The sequence below is a fragment of the Limanda limanda genome, chromosome 5 (assembly GCF_963576545.1).
Source record: "Limanda limanda chromosome 5, fLimLim1.1, whole genome shotgun sequence".
NCBI classification, from domain to species: domain Eukaryota; kingdom Metazoa; phylum Chordata; class Actinopteri; order Pleuronectiformes; family Pleuronectidae; genus Limanda; species Limanda limanda.
The window spans coordinates 24,346,661-24,364,454 of NC_083640.1; the positions used below are offsets into that span (position 1 = coordinate 24,346,661).

At 41.6% G+C, this 17,794-nt stretch overlaps 1 protein-coding gene across 2 annotated transcripts in view; it reads right to left on the reverse strand.

Moving 5' to 3' along the window:
• ksr2 (kinase suppressor of ras 2) overlaps positions 1-17,794 on the reverse strand; it is a 96,142-nt gene that overhangs the window by 71,154 nt on the left and 7,194 nt on the right. Inside the window, exons 2-5 of one of the 2 annotated variants that reach the window (XM_061071840.1) lie at positions 16,248-16,388; positions 14,895-15,045; positions 7,041-7,076; positions 5,255-5,756 (exon numbers count right to left, since the gene is read on the reverse strand). In XM_061071840.1, the coding sequence (XP_060927823.1) occupies positions 5,255-5,756; positions 7,041-7,076; positions 14,895-15,045; positions 16,248-16,388 (830 nt within the window). Of the gene's footprint in view, positions 1-5,254; positions 5,757-7,040; positions 7,077-11,070; positions 11,074-14,894; positions 15,046-16,247; positions 16,389-17,794 lie in introns of both variants that reach the window. The other variant, XM_061071841.1, reaches the window with a different exon arrangement.

The following is a 17,794-nucleotide window of genomic DNA, read 5'->3' on the forward strand; positions in this document are numbered from 1 at the left end:
CTTTGTGAAACACTTTTTAACAGCTCTTTTAAAAGGTGCTTAATGAGTAATATTATTGTTGTTGTTTTTGTTGTTGTTGTTGTTGTTGTTTATCTCTTAGTTATTTCCCCTCTGCTCTTCCCCTATCACTTATAAAATACAGAAAACAATAACAATGACCTCACTATGACCCGGGGCCAAAGCGGCTGAAAGAGATTTGAGCATCTTACAAACCGACCAGAACAGACCCCCCCCCCCCTTCTCTGTCGACAGAAATAAAAACAAATTGCTTCTAAAACACAAATTAATTTGAAATGGAAATTATAACACTTGCACTGGCACATGACAGGTGGTGTGAAATTCCCACACACAGATGAAAGATTTGTATTTTTTTTCTCTATTCATTCAACGCGACTTAGAAAATTGGCAGCTGTTTCATCTCGGGGTGAGATTTTTCTTGGATATGTAGATATAACTGAGCGCATCGGTGTAAAGAGGCAATTTGCTCATTATTTCTGGGGTGGGGGGGAAGCGGGCAGAGAGAAAAACACACAAACAAACACATTAAACCAAGCAGCACAGATCTTTAAACAGAAGACGAGGGCACAGACACACAAAAGTGTTTGTCGTGTTTTTGTTTTTGTTTTTTTTACAAGTAGGAAGAAAAACTGGAATCAATTTTCCGAGCGTGATTACAGAAACACTCTCGTACAGTTTCTGAAAACCAACATCTCACAGCTGAGGATGAATTAATATTCAAATGGAGGTTATTATAATTTTGAAAGGCTGTTAAGCGCTTACAGACCAATTAAGGGACAAAAGCCATTTTTAATAAATACCTTTTAGAGTGTATTAAGCCAAAAACACATTGTAGTGACTATGACATGAGAAGATGCACTGGATAACTACACAGTATTACCAATAGAAGCGCAAAAATATTAGAACCTCATGTGTAGTATGTGAAATATCACAGTTATTTCATCATTATGTTCAATATCATGAGCATCATTTCTACTTCCTGCCACTTTTGTTTAGGTTTAGTTTTACTGTCTGATGTTATTTACATATTTTAATCTTACTTCAATTGTCTATGATTATTTCAGTTATAATTACTTCATTTTGTTATTTACCTAAATATTGTTGACTTAATACTCATCTCATCTTCAAAGCAGAAAACGATTAACTTAAATTCATATATTTTCAATATTTCTGAAGTTATCGAAACTAGTTGAATGTTTCTGGGACACAACAAATATAAAATATAATAAATAGTTTCTTTCAGAGCTGAAATTAAACCTCACTTTTCCGTCACTATTTTATTTTACATTCCTGCACATTCAGCTCTTTGTGTTGCAGTGATAATTAAATATCCAGATATATCTCATTAAGATAAATGGAGAAGAACGTCTCTCGGGATCAGAGGTTAATCTCCGGTTATTGTGTCCGTGCCGCAGCTCCAGGCAATTAACCGAGAGAAAACGAGGACCTGAAGGAGCACGGCGAGCTGATTAAAATCCTGCGGTTGGTGACAGGGGGAATTATGTGTGGAAGGAGCAGGGAATCACAGAAAAGTGGTGAAAGTATGAAATGTTAAAAGAAATCCGGTGTAATGTTTGTAAGTTGTTTTTCATCCTAAAATAAGCTGAGGAAAAACAAACTGAAAATTACCCAATTAATGAACCAATCAGGGAAGTTTTGAAACACAGCGCTGGGAAACTATTGGACCAAACCCACGCAGAGTTAATTTAATCAAATAAAATGTGTTTAATATTCCATTCGCTCCTCGTGCAGCATGTTTTCTGTCGCATATCATCCTAGAGAAGAATTTTGGAGTTTAGTGTCTTGCCCCTTTCTCTTGTGGACTGAAGTAGTTGGGGAATCGAACCACCGATGCTCTGGTTGGTGGACAACCCGCTCTTTCACCTAAGACCTTTTTATGTCAGGTCAAACATCACAAGCACTGATCCAACCACTAAACCAGCAGCTGTATTACACAAAAACAACACAACTCCTTATATCTAACCCAGAAAAACAGCCTCAATAACCCAGAATCTTTCTGTGTGTAAGAAAATGTAATACCAGAGAAACGTCAAAAGCTTTTAACTTCAGGTATTTAGTCTCGTGAAGGAATAAAACCAGATGCCAACTTTCAAACGAGGCCGATTCCCTCGTGCAGACACAAACAAGTCCGAGCGCCTCGTGCCAGAACTGAACCACCGACCTGATGCTTGCCAGCACCGTCCTCCAGCCAATTATGATGCATCATGAGAGGCACTTGGCGACCAGAGAAGCCGGCAGCTCTGCCCCGTCTCGATGACTCGCAACGTTTCCAGGCACACACACACACACACACACACACACACACACACACACACACACACACACACACACACACACTCACACACACACACACACACACACACACACACACACACACACACACACACACACACACACACACACAGGCCATTGATTAGAGGGGCTCTACTCGCAGCCTGCAGTCTATCAGTGCTCAGGGACCGGTAATCAATGCCCTAATGCCGTTTTAGGCCGATTCACCGCAGCCACGATCCACTCCTCACACTGCACACACATGAGGAAGCAGCCCTGTCCGCGGCCGAGCACACGCCGACTACAACCCAGATGGCCGTGGCAGCGGCAGAGAACAACTCCCAAATATTAACTTACCAAGTGTAGCAGTGATAGGACACTGTCATCTAATGGCATTATCAGAATGAGAGCAACTCTCCTGAGGCAGACTCTGGTTCCTGATTACCAACCAGGGCCGGACCCTGTTTGTGGCCAAATCCGATCAGCATAGCACCAGACACAGGCCCGGCCGGGCAGGAACTCAGCCCACGGCCCCTTATCTCCACCGACAGCCTGTTGGTTCTTTATGGGCAATGATGTCCTCCTGGGAATTAATCTGATGGGGCACCGGTGGGAGATTGTGTTGTGGTAAAACTGCAGAGAGGAAAAGGTGGAGCCCAAACTTTCTGTGTGTCTGTGCGGCTTGAATCAGATGGAAGGTAAGTGCGGGAGGAGGAAAGAGAGGAAGTCTCTGGACGCTCGCTGCAGGCAGGTCATTGCTGGAATTGAGTGACCAGCGCTAACTCGGAATACTGTCTCTAAGAAACTTTATAAACAAGATAGTATTGACAGTAAAACAAATTTGTGCAATAAGAAGCATGTAGCCCTGAAGAACAACACAGGACATGATTAGAAAAACTAAAGCTCTTAAGACTTTCTATCCAGTTGTATCTCACACTTTGTATTTGTGCACCTACTGATCATCCTGTCATCCATACACATTGTGTTTTAGCTCAAACCAATGAGGAGTCTCGTTTTACCCAGGAGCAACAAGTACATGTTGTACTTAAGTGCAATTTTGAGGTATTTCTACTCTACTTGTGTATTTCCATTTAATGCTACTTTACATTTCTACTCCTATACAATCCAGAGGTAAATATTAGGGATGAGTGAGTACAGCATTATCTGTATCTGTTTCTGTTAACCATATGAATTATCCGTATCCGTATCCGTACTCGGAGTGGGCGGGGCCTAACCAGGAAGTGGGTGTGATTTAACCCGGAAGTGGGCTGGTTCAACATAACTTTCTTTTTTAACTTTGAAATTTTTTTATGATTTTTTTATTTTTTATTTTTTTTAAATGTGTGTGTGTGTGTGTGGGTGTGTGTGTGTGGTTGTGTGTTTGTGTGTGTGTGTGTGTGTGTGTGTGTGTGTGTGTGTGTGTGTGTGTGTGTGTGTGTGTCTGTGTGTGTCTGTGTGAGTGAGATGCGAGGGACGTTCACTGTCTCCCGGAGAAACGAACACTCTGTGTCCCCACATTCGTTCACAAGTCACACAGACTGGCCTTGCTATTTTCACCTTACATTAACACTTAAAGTTTAGGGCAGTGTAATTGTTTGCCGTGATAATTAAATGCCAGTGTGATAATAAATGACAATTTCAAACCATACAAACTGTCATGTTGTACTGTATTTAATAGAGGTTTACTTTACTGTAAAGTAAGTGTAAATGTAAAGTGAAAACAACAAAACCAGTCACCATGACCCCTGAACAAATACAATTCACGTCTTTCCATACTAAAAACACAGAGCGTTCACTTCTCCGGGAGACAGTGAACGTCCCTCGCATCTCCAGCGCTCCTCTACTGAGCCAATGCAGGTCTCGTGAAAAATTTTCCAAAGACTCGTACCCGAAGACCCAGTCGGGAAATGAACGAATCATTTCTGCTTCCTTGACTGAGCCTATGGAACAGTCCCGATGCGCAGTGAACCTGAGTGACTGAGAGACAGAGAGCTGTTCTGTGAGTGAGTGAGCAGAGCCGTGTGTGAAGGGGAGGAGCGCTGTGACGCTGTGTGAGGATTTTCATTCAGTCCAAGCACAGATAATGACTCCGATTACTCGTATTATAATCGTACTCGGCAAAAGTGCTTTATCCGTACCGGATACTCGTTTCAGCCGAGTATCCGGCTCATCTCTAGTAAATATTATACCTTATTCCTCCATATATATAGTTTACAGCTGGGATTATTGGTCACTTTAAAGGATTTAAGATTTTATGAAATGCAAAAGACATTAAAGTTTAAACAACCCTGAATAAATAAATAAAATGCTCTTGTACTTACATATCAAGAATAACAACAATCTAATAATACGATAAAGTAATTTAGCTATTTTTCTGAATTGTAGCTACTCTAGTTTTTGACATATTTATACTTTATCGCTTATCTATTGTTGCAGTATTACAAGTTTTGTTTAGTGTCAGAGTACTTCTATATCACTATTTACTGAGATTTATTCATCAGAATAGTTATTTGAAAGAGGTAAACAATGCACATTTATGTTTGTTAAGTAAACAGGAAAGAAATGTCTGTGTGCATTTTGGCAAATTGCTTTAGCGACTGGAGGGATCTGATCTTCAACTCACAACTCAATTAGACACACAAACATTAAAGGCCTCATTTGCAATCAATTATGTGATTCATTGAAATTAAAAATACAAACCAGAGCTTAATTAACCTACATAATGAATTTGCGTAGAGGACTAAGTTAAATGAATGATTTTGTTTACAAAGCTCACACATGTAAACAAACCTCAGAAAAACAGTAATTACTGAGAATTCTGTTGTTGTTTAGTTTCTCTTCCTGTCAATCAATTGAAGAGCGAGGGCGACATGTTGTGTTTACATCTCAACCTGGTTTGTGTCATGACGTGAACACACAAAGCTCCAAAATGGCCGCCACTTACTTTGGTGTCTGCGTGTCCTCCACACGGTTGCCCAGCTGGAACTCGTGGGATTTGCTGCGGTGCAGTGCGGTGAAGCCCGGCAGCAGGTGGATGAGTTTGCGGCTGGGCGGAGGCGGCGTCCCCGGAGCTTTCACTTTGTTCCTCCGCCGCATGGGAGGCGTGCCCGGTGGGGTCATGGTGTTGATGACCAGGGGAGTCCGAGGAGGGGTGTGGCCAAAATGCCTCTGGCGGGGGGACGGGGGCAGGGAGCGTTGACCGAAGTCCAGGGACGGGTAGAGCCCGGTGGCGGAGCTGTCAACGGTGAGCCGGTCGACGTACAAGGGGGGGGCCAGGGCCTGGGGGCTGTGGCACATGTGCTGGTTGTACTTGGACTGGACCTGGGGGCTTTGGGACAGCTGGAAGCGGATCCACTGACTGACCTCGGGCTGGCACACCGGAGTGTTTTCCTTGCCCGATTCAGAGGTGGGCCACTGGATGGACCAGTCCAGCTTCGCCTGGCTCCCTGTGGGAGGAGTCAAGAACAAGCGCTCGGTTAAAGTCAATATAACCACTGCCAGTGTTTTAAAATGAATACCAAGAGGTTCACAATATGAGAGAACATATTTTCTCACTTATCTGTAGAAGTATTGAACCATGCGAATGATTTTTGGTTTTGTTTGCCCAGGTTTTGAGTCGTTGCTCTCTAAGACTTGTTTATGTTCCTTGCTGCTTTTCTGAAAATGACTTTTTAACATTTCCAGAAACAACGTCCCGGTCACTTAAATCCAAAAACCTACCCAGTGGAACTACTTTCTACTGAGGAGTTAGTTCAGCCTTATTACGACTGATCATTGCACTTAGAGATTAGGTTGTGTCTCAATTCAGGGGCCACATCCTCTCAAACTAAATTGCCTAGCACCAGACCTCCCAACGAGAAGGTTCTTTGGTTGATTAAAAACTCCTAAAAGTTGTTTTTTATTTTAAAAACAGTGAGTCCCTGAAGTGCAATGATTCCTGGGAGACTCCGAGCTCGGGGGTGTAAGAACACATTTGAAGGAGTCTTCAAACTCGGACAGGTCCCAATGTTCCTTGTCGCCTTTCAAACATGACATTTGAATAGGTAACAATCTCCTGGTCACTCAAATCCTGAGAGCTACTCATCGGAACTACTTTCTCCTGACGAGTGACTCTCTCTGAAAACTGTTGAAAGTGTCAAAGAAGAGGCTGCTGTTGAATTTAATATAATATATCAGCCATGACTGTGAGAGCACTCGGGAGAAACCTGGGCAATTAAAACGCAGACCTGTCTGAATGTGTAGATAGCACTTGTGCTGAGTGAGAAAACATGTTTTTTGATAATGTGGTTGAGCGTCTGTGTGTAGTATCGTGTTTCCAGTTAAATTAAATTGCTTCTTGACATGCTCTTAATACTAAAACATCCATTAACTGGCTCGCTTCTTGATGGGAGCAGTAAGAGTAATCCTGGCAGCAGGCGGAGACAGGTAGGACCGGCAAATGCGTTCAATTGGGGTAATGAATAATTAACTCTGCTGTTATCTTATGGGAACATATTAGTGGTGCAGCGGTGTTCAAATATGCCGAAGAAGCATGAATTGATGGAGCAAAAGAAACAGAGACGGAGAGATGGAAGCGAACAGGGCGAAGCTGCATGAGTCATAACACGAGCCGACATCCACCCAAACTCAACTTTCTGCTGAATGAGAAGGAAAGAGCAGCAAGAGGCGAGAAACGTGAGGGTGAGCAGCCAGGATGAGTGTTTTCTCGAGCTCAGATGACAATACTTTACCTCCATTACTGTGCAATTTATCCTCCTCAAGTTGTTCTTGAGGAAAGAAACAAAAACAATGTGTTTATTGACCTGGTGGAGACACAGCTGAGATAGCCCACAGTGTTCTTCTTTTCTTTCTATCTGCAGTTACAAAACATGCTGCTGGAATCGATCCCGGGTGAAATATCTCATGCATGACTGAGTCGGCGTAAGATCGACCCGACAGTCTCGAACTAAATGTGAATTTAAATCTCTGTCAACAACCCTGCACCATTTTTTTTGTTTGTGTCACTACTGACGTTGTCTCTAAGGACGTACGAGCATCTGAAAACATCAACTTCAAACATAATATCAACACCAGCGAGATCAAATGAACCAGGAGAAAAATATCTCTTATAAAAAAGGTCCCGGAGGAAGTGGAAAAACTTGATGGGAAACCAAAAGCCTGCAGCCTTTCCCATTAGGTAATGTTATGAAGAGGCCACGAGGAATGACGGGTTGTGGGAGGAGACGCTGCGGAGACACCAGGGACCAAATATACAAGAGGCTCATTTTCTGTTTTTAAATATTTTTCCTTCGTCCTGACTCAGGGTTCTTACATTTCTTTTTTAAAACAGTATCTGGTATCAGGAGTGCAGGCTTTTTTACATTAAAGCTCATGTTGGATTGTGATCTGGACTAATAACACATTAAATGAGCTGTTTCAGATTTGTGTTGGTCACTTCAAATTCTGAAAAAAATGAATCGGACGTTATAAGCTCCAACACCTGGATCCTTCTCAGGTCAACCAGTGTCGTTACACTTGTTGGTGCTTCACTCTTTTTCAAAGATGTTAATAGCGAGTACAAGTGACAAAAGACTAAAACTTTCACTGTTTAAAATGTATGAGGCTTCAACTCAACCAAACGGAAAATAACGTACATGTTTAAAACCTAGGGGCCCAAAAAACAGGGAATAAAAATAAACCATGTCCGGTTCTAAAGCATCGATTGTAATTTGATGAATCCAACAATGTTTAAGTGTTGAATCAGTGGATCGGTCTTTCAACAGTTTTGAAAATAGAGGTTACTGATATTGTGAAACGTCAAACTTTTAGCAAACAAAACATTCCATGATATTGAATTTCATCACTACTCATATTGTGCTCTGCAGCTGAAGCTTTCTAATAAGTGAAGCAGGTTATTATTTGTCATGGAAACCAGCTGGTTTCAGCCCGATGTGACGCCCGGCTCTTTTCTCCTTCAGTTTGTTTCTGTGAAATGTGAAACTTCGGGGCTTAGAGTTGAAGAGCTGCCATTGATGACAACACCTGTCATTTTTAACGGTGATTGATGTTCCTGAAGTCACATGAATATCAATGGATATTAGACAGCTGCCTTTCCACACCCATGGATATTAGACAGTGGGGTGTTTCCAGTCACGCTGTCACTGCCACTCTGCCCTCGGTGACACTGCCTGACAACCACACACACACACACACACACACACACACACACACACACACTTGTCCCTGAACCCGCGTTAAGAGGCTGACATCTCCACCCTAACAACCCCTTCAGAAGCAGTTTCAAGATGCAGAATGGACGAGTGGGCTCTGAGAGAGTGCTCATCCCCAGATGAGGGAGAGGACGAGGAGGACGCCGGATCGAGCCTCCTTTATTAGCAGGAATAAAACCACAGGCCACTCAGCAAGACTCAACTTCAGCTCGACCAAGGTTCATGTCTTCCTCTGGTCGAAAACCCATTAAAACCCCAGGAACTCAGAACTCAGAATTCACTCTCTGCTGCAGAGTCCAATGTCAAAGGTATTAATCGGCTCCATCTCAGATCGGCAGAGATGGAAACCAGACATCTGGGTAAACGCACTAATTGGACAGTGAGGTGAGGGAGCTGCTCCCTCTGATGTCAGCTTGTTATCAATTGGCCATCATATGAAACAGTTTGAAAAGGTAGTCTTTCTGTTTGAGTGGAGAAAACAAGTGACCTGGTTCAGCTGCGGTACTCAACACCAGTTTAAATGCTCGAAATATCCTCAGAGGTGAAGACTGCAGCGATCCTGCCAGCTCCTTATCTTCTGCTACTGTTTAATGTTGTGTTAACTTGCTGCAATTGGTCTGAAAAGTCCAAACTATCCCAAAAAGTTTTTCAGAGCAAACAAACCAAAACCGTGGTTCAGTTCGATCCGGACAGAAATCCCCTCTTTTGGTCCGAGTCGAATTACATTTCAATCCAGTGAACTGGACTGTGGTATTTTTTTTTTCTGACTTCAGGTCTGAAGGTGCAGACCAAACAATGTCGGTGTGAAAACCCCTAAAAAGAATCGACTCCTCCTGATTTCATATCAGTGAGGCTGAGGTCACAGAAAGCAGATCTCGTTCTGAGCAGATCTCCCGGTGACAATCTCACTGGATGATGTTTGAAAATGTCAACCAATCACCTTTGATATAAATGATGAGTTTCCCTCTTATTTGTATTTATATTCTGCCAAGAAGGAGCTTCTGACAGTGTTTATCAAGCTGATGCCGAAATGAACTTTCTCAGCGAGAGAAGCAATGAACCCAAGTCACACTTATGAAACTGTTGCTTCAAGTAATGAGTCCATTCATCAAGCGCACCAGTATCTTAGCAACTGCTTCAGCAACAGAACCAGGACTTGAATTTTGAATTTCTCATTTCACATCCTCTCAATAAGCAGAGGAGTCAGGAAAGAGACTGGAAGAAGAACCCAGACTGAACATTGATCCTTTGAGATCTGTGACTTTCTCTTGTTGGAGAGTGAGTTCTTAAAAGTTACTTTTTAGTTTTTAGAGCTTTGATACAAAACACAAAATACTCTGAGTCTTGTAATCTATCACGACTTCTTGGGGATGACAGGCTTTTTCTCAGCTAACCGCTTTTGTTATTCTGCAACTCTGCAGCTTGGCTTTGTTTCGCTTCAATCTCACGATGCTCTTCAACATCGTTTCCAGACAGAACAGGAAGCTACTTTCTGTGAAGAGGCTTTAAAAGCAACTGTAGGATTCCAGCACAGCAACTAACATCAGAAAGACACATGAAGCATTTAGCTGCTGCAGAGCCAGGAGTTTCCTTCAGGAGCTGGTGGAGAACAAAACTGAGATAAAAGTAAACTGAGGTGATCACAGGTCAGTTTTGAGTTTGCAGCTTTTATCAAACGTGCAAAAATATATTCCAACATAAGTCAAATTGTTTTTAGAAATTTTCATGAATAATTGTTACAGATTAGGTCTTTAAATAGTTAAAGAAATTGATTGACAACAAACATTTAATCAATTGTGAGATGATTGAATCGATGCTGAATCCTGAAGGTATTTGAAATATGTTATATCAACTTTTTCTATAAATTACCCAGCTTTCTTTTAACCAGTGAGAAAAGCACACATGACCAAAGCAGGTCTAAAGATTTGGAGGGGAACAGTGTGTGATCATGTACTGTGGGAATAAATATCCTGTTTTCCCCCAAATATCAAACTTTTCCTGTAACAAATCCTCATAGACCAAGATATCCATATATTTGACATGTGCATAACTTCAGAAACACTTCTTCCCATCTCCACATCAGCTGATGAACCGAACAACGCACCTGACGCACTTGGGACTGACACGCACGCTATTAGCACGGCTTTGAGAATATGAGGCAGATAATCAGCCTCATAATTGGAGTAATTACCTCTGGATGGATGTGTCGCTTCTTGGGGCTAAACGGCAGTGAAATGCCACTGGGACAGTATCTCACTGCCACTGTAAACAGGATTTGGTGGAAAAGGGCAACGCTGCGTTCACTACACGCACTGCCCCCCCCCCCTTTCTAATCTCCACTCTTCTGAGGACTGGGCCTGTGGACATCCTTGCAGTGTGAGTCAGTGGGACACAAAGTTAGACGCTGCTAATTGGCTAACAGCCAATGAGGACCACCCACAGGTGCTCAGGAAGACGGGGGTCGGGGGTTCGGTCAATGCTTCTTCTGGTGTCTTTCCTTCCCTGTTGCATCTGCTCCTTTCTTCTCGGCGTGACCATGTTTCTGCTTCACCTCCTGTCGCCGCCGCCTCTTTCTCATGTTATTCAGCGTCCTCCTTCCTCTCCTTCTCCAATTTCCCTCGCTCGCATATTCTTTCCCTTTCCCCTGCGGCGTTTCTTGGTTTTCCTTTTCTCGCTGATGGCATCTGAAGCCAATTAGGTGTTTGTATCTGCGTGTGGATCTGTCTCAGGCACGGGGACTTCGACTGTCAGAGATCACAGCGGAGAGGTAGCGTGGCAACCTGTCGTGCTACGCGTCGCTATTAGCCTGATCAACAAAATAACTTGTATTAAAGATATTGTCTGTATGAAAATGTTGTGTGTGTGTGTGTTTGTGTAGTTGTCAAGAGGGGCAGGCTGGGTAATGTGTGTATATTGCGGCACAAAGAACCGACCGGCTGCCTCCGAATTGTATGACTCATCCTCATTGCAACTGGCGGACTGCAATCCCAAGAGCCTGTCGTGAAAAAAATTCTATTAACTTGCATTAGTTTCCTTCCTCCACTATTACAGCAGCAGCACAGAGCGACACATACATTCCCTCGTTGTGTTTCTCCGGTTGTGCGATGCAGGGGACGGTAACGTATGCAAATGTCCTTGTCTGCCAGTTTTAAGCATTAATTCCTGATGACTCATAAACTGGAGCAACAGATTTTCTTTCAAAGAGCATGTGGATAAATCTGCAAATCCTGCATTCTGCTTTCACTCAGGCCGCTCGACTCTATCTGCACTTTTGCAACAACCTCCAGATTTTTAGGAGAAAAATAAGTGTTTAAATTGCTCGTGCACTTCTTCTCTTGCATATATGCTGACAAACCAACTCTCCGACACACAGATGTGTAAATGTGGCAGAGTTTCTGAGCCACACAACTCGTCTCCCTCTCCGACTCCATGAGAAGATGAAGAGTGCGGCCGCACACCCCGTGTCTCTCTCCGGGCTGAGTGCACCTCTCCACGCTCTGTGCGCTGCGTGAGTGGCGGCGATGTTGCTGTCGCGCATTCACACTCTCCAGTCCCCCTCCCCCCACCCTGTTGGAGAACCCATTAGTGTCTTCTGTGTGGCCAGAGCCTGCGTTCGGAGAGCTGGAGAGAGCGAGGGGGGGGAGATGATGGGAGAGTCGGTGGAGGCGACGGGCGAAGAAGAAGAGAGGCAGAGGAGGGGATGATGAACAAGGAGGAAGGAGGAGAGGTTGACAGTGAGGCAAACACAAACCTTCAGAGACCGATGCTGGAAGTTTGGTTGTAGGAGGGGATCATAACTTCTATCTGTTTAAAGACCAGCTTATCTATTTAACTAGTTTCATTTAAATGTTTGTTTCTGTCGTTAGAAAGTGATTCAAATGTGATTAATAACCTGTTAAAGAGGTAAATAAAGGTAAATTAAAGTGGTTTTGGTTTGATTTCTTGGTTTGGTTTATTTTGATAAGAAAGGTAACTGGGTCCCATGACCAGAATTAATATGAGATGGAGGGACTGTGGCATTGTGGGTCAGAGTCGGCTTGGAAGCCGAGAATATATGCGCAGAAAATATGCGCACTATTATTTACTATCGACTATTATACATGGTAAGTATTTTAGATTCTCGATTTCTATCAATGTTGTTTTCTAATGTGTGTTTCTTTGGGTAATATATGAAAATGCTAGAATACTTGACACTAAACTAACTAAAATGTGTTCTCAATTATTCTCAGGGAAATCTAGGAAAATTTTGTTCTAGATCTGTAATAATCTGTTTGAATTATTATGCAGCACAAACACAAACCTTTGCATTAGTTACACGTCAGGTTGCCCTCTAAGAAAAACAAGCTTTTCAAAGATCTAGGTTCAAGTATTCATCCATAAAAAGCTACCATGATGGTGGTATGTTACTTAAAATTACTTAAATTTGATTTTTGAAAAACAATCCTATGAAAGATGAATGAGGGAGGATGTCCACCTACAGAGACACTGGTTACATCTCGATTCCAGTTATCAAAGTTCTGCACAGTGATGACAATGGAGACGTCTCCATGACAACTGAGCGCGAGCAGCAAGGCGAGGTGTGGACACTGAGGGGGTTTCATTCTTTAGAGGGGTCAAGAACGAACTGTCATTCTGACGGGGGGGGGGGGCGCCTGTCTGTGTCTCTTTCTGGACAATATCCACCTCCATCTCCAGTCCGACCACTGGTGCAGAAAGATAAGAGTGAAGTGTGTCCCACACACCTTCAGACAAACGAGTGCTGGGACCATTAGAGCAGCAGAAGAGCTGTGGAGCTGAGCAGCTGCAGACTCACTGGTTGTGTCCTGACTGTTTGTATAAGACGTTTGACTTGAGTTCTTTTTCACATTAAAAGAAAATGTTATAAAATACAAAATTCTGAGTAAAAGCTCCTCTAATAAAAAAAACACTCATTAAGTAAATCTCTGTTTTATTGAAGGCTCACGGAAGAAAAAACTATTCATCAAGTTAATTTGCTCAATAATTCAGAAGATCCGTCTGTTTCAAAGAACATCTGTTAGTGTGTGTGTGTGTGTGTGTGTGTGTGTGTGTGTGTGTGTGTGTGTGTGTGTGTGTGTGTGTGTGTGTGTGTTATCAAACAGTTTTTTTTTACAAAAGGTTGTTACTAAACCCCTCGACGCAGTTGTAGTTAGGCTCTACTGCCCCCTTCTGGTTCCTGTGTATCACTGCAAAAGCAGCAATCTGAGCCACTGAGAACATTTTACGGTCTCTACCGCCACCTGGTGGGGAACCGTGGTACATAGGAAATGAAATGAAATGTTCTAAATCTCAAGCAACAAAAAAAGAGGAAGTATGAATAAACTTAGATCTTATTTAAAAAATGCTTCTTTCTCAGGAATAAAGTTTTATTCCTGAGAAGAGTTGTGGTGTTGCTGTGTTGTTGTGATGAACTTTGATTTCCAGTTTTATTCAAGATAAAGACAGAGACTGAACAACTGTGGTTGAACAGCTCCACCTGCTGGATAGAAATGTGCACAACCTTTTGATAGGTGAGATAAAAATAACTAAACTACTTCACAACGCTTCTTAAATTTTGATGTTTTAAGCTGTGAATTGTTGTGTCATGTTTTTATTGTCTATAAATAAAGTCTGGATTATGGATTATAGTAGATTTCAGTATCACTGTCACAAACACATCAATCTGAACATAAACAATCTGACATTCTGTTTAATTCATCTGAGGAATGAGAAGCATTCAACTTAACATCTAAATATTTTATCTTCTGTCACATCAGTACCACATTATTATAAATATCCAGATCTGGCAGTTTTATTACAAACTGTAAAAAGTTTACATCTTTGTTAACCTGTCTGATTTTCCTACTTTCAACACAGCCGTCGGATTTTATGCCGTTCAGTTCAAACACAAACACAATGATTTGTGTTAAGTGATGAAACTCACTGTGTTATTTCCTCAAAGTAACATAAACATACTGGTGTAAAGGTTTAAGATGCATTCATCTTTTCAGTTTCCTCTTTTTCTCTCAACAATCTACTGAATAATTTCAAAAAGAAAAATCAATCGATGACAATAATAAGTTTCTGTCCAGCAGCAAGTTCTCAAGTCTGAAACAGCAGAAAGTCTTTGAATGCACCATAGAACATTTTTAGTTAATATATTTATATTATATTTATAATCTATCTTAAAAAAAGGTTATTGAAATAAACTATCAGCCTGGAAAGTGGAAAATCTAGCAAAAAACACAAAGTAACACACATGACTTAATATAATAAGATTAACGTTATTATAAATCAATGAGCTCATCCGTGTGTGTGTGTGTGTGTGTGTGTGTGTGTGTGTGTGTGTGTGTGTGTGTGTGTGTGTGTGTCCCTCACCGAGCTGGTGGGCCTTTCCGAGGCAGGAGAGGGAGGCGTTGAGTCGGGCACACTCTTCTTCGTTGGCACCAAACTTCTGCAGCAGCTCACACACCTGCTCCTCACTCATGTCCAGCAAACCCTCCAGGGTCACATCGCCTGGGCTCATCTCCTGCAGCACACACACACAGACACACACACACACACACACACACACACACACACACACACACACACACACACACACACACACACACACACACACACACACACACACACACAGATAGACACATTTTTAGAAGTATATCAAACATTACATTTTAAGTATAAGATGAACTGAAAGATGTCTCACTTTGCCCTCTATCAGCAACAAAAGGTGACAGTATTCAGTATTCTAATTCAGTGATTACACTTAATGTGGTGCATATAAGATAGACTTTATATATAAAGGTATATACACTATTCAAATGCTTAAATATCATCTGTGACCCATTCGACCGGCCTCATAGAGGACATGCTGTTTATAACACCAGAGCAATAATAATGTTTAAGAACTAAAATCCTGGTTCAGTTAATTTGTTTTAACCAAAGAAAACCAGATTTTCATTCATTCTGCCACTAACTCCCTATTTACCAAGTAACACTAAAGGGATGACAAAGAAAAAAGATCATAACGCCGGGTTCACATGTAAGAATATCACATACTTTCGCTGTTATCAGCCTATAGTAAAAACGGCATTTAATCATTTTTTTCAAGCATATACTTACTAGTTGCTCCAACATTAACTGCAACCCCGTCCCAACATGTGTCTTTTTAAGTGTTGTCTTTATAAAACATGTGCTGAGGATCATACAACTCACTGTACTTCTCCACTCCAATTATTAATTAAATGTCATTCAACTTCTCCGCTGTTTGCTCCGTTCAATGTCGGGTGTCGAGGGTAAATTACGTATTCTCCCCTCAAGCCTATGTGGAAAATACGTAGCCCCCCCCTCTCTCTTTTTACCTATATGACGTGTGTCTGTTGTGGATGGGCAGAGGGAGACATTTAATAATGTGATTGGTAAAATTGGTAAAATTAAAACTCCAGGACAGATATAGTCCAGGATATAATCTTTACCCGCAACATTTAATTTCCCATAGAGAATCAGATATATGGCGCATAGGTCACGTGTCCCCAGCCTCACGATTACATGGATTTAACAACGCGATAGAATTTGTGTACGAGAGGTACCTCTCATATTATTTCCTACGAGCCCATGATGAGAACAGCTGCACATTTGCGTAGGAATTCACACGAAAACTTTGTGCATCACTTTTCGTAATATATCGGACGTATACATAAAAAAAAGGGTGGTAGTTTGAAATCTCACCTGCGTGACCTCCTTCCTCAAGTTGACGATGCGGAACCAGTGGCAGAGGCGAGGGAAGTCCTCCAGCTCCGCACTGCGCTCCTCTAAGGCCACTTTGCACTTACACGACAACTGGCGACTGAAGTACTTCACCAACTTCCCCTGAGAGGAGAGAGAAGAAACCACAACCACCAGAGGATTTAAACATATAGAGATATTTCACTTGTTAAGTGTTGGATTTCGTTTCTGCAGAGTTCATCATCTCTGCAAAGATTCAAAGCCTGTTTGCTGAAAATGAATCCAGATCTAACATGGGTGGAAATAAAAAATAGTCAAATAGTTCTAATAACTGCTTGGTTTTGTCCATTATATCATAAAATGTTTTAGCATTTATCCCGACTCTGAACAACAAACTCCTCCTAATGCATCAGCCATTGTAGCTTTTAAATCCAGCTTGACTTTATTCAGATTAACTATTTTACAAAATGATATCATCATACCATCATTTAGTTGTTTTACATATTTCTATCTATATTTCTACAATTTAATTACTTTTACTTATTTTTTTAACCTCACTTTTTAACATCCTTTTTAATTTTTTAACCTCACTTTTATTTGTATTATTATGAGACTTTTGATTTTCTGTCTATGTCGTTTCCAATGTCACTAGTGCAGCACCTTGAATCTGCCCCTTTGTATGAAATGTGTGCTTTATAAATAAAACTGCGTGACCTTGTGTATTGGACCTAAAGAATGAACATGTTCTGTATTTCTGATCATGCAAACTCAAAAATAAAAACATGTTGTACTAATATAATAATTTAATCGTGTCAGGGAAAGAATAAAGCAGAGAAGCCTCGATCTTAGTTTTGCAGGAACATCTGAAGTTTCACATCAGTTCAGCATTAATCTCTATTATCCCATAATTTTCTGCTGATTGTCCAAACATCTTTAAAATCCCTGACATCCAGTATCAAGCAGCAGTTTGTTCACCGGTTATTGCATAGTCACTGAAATCCCAGTACGAGCTGATTAATCGATGCAGGGAACTTCTCCTCCACCTCAACCTCCACCACTGAGATCACTTAACGCCTGTTTGCTCCACTGGGGGCGTTCCAGTGGTTAGTGGCTGAAAGCTGTGGTTACACTGGGAAACTGGAACAGGGTGTGTTCGCAGAGAGAAGTGGACACATGCATCAGCTTTTTTATTTCTCGTATTCTGTTAAGACAAACACATGTGGAGAAAACAAACCAGTAACTGACCATAGCTCTGAACTCATTGTTTTACTTTGTACCTGATGTGATGCAACATTTGACAGTGATTCACATGTTCAAAGTGTGTTTGAACCACAAAGGTCACAGACGTGTCCTCAGATAACGTGGTGAGCGGCAACAGGAGTGGAAAAAAAAAAGATATTTCAGGCTGAACCAAAGAAATGAAGTAAAAGAGACGACGACGACGGGAGAGAGTTCAAACTCTCTCATGTATCTTGGGATTGTTACACCCAATTGTCTCAAGCAAATATTTTGTATTCATTTAATTTTCATATCTTATTTTAGTACAGACT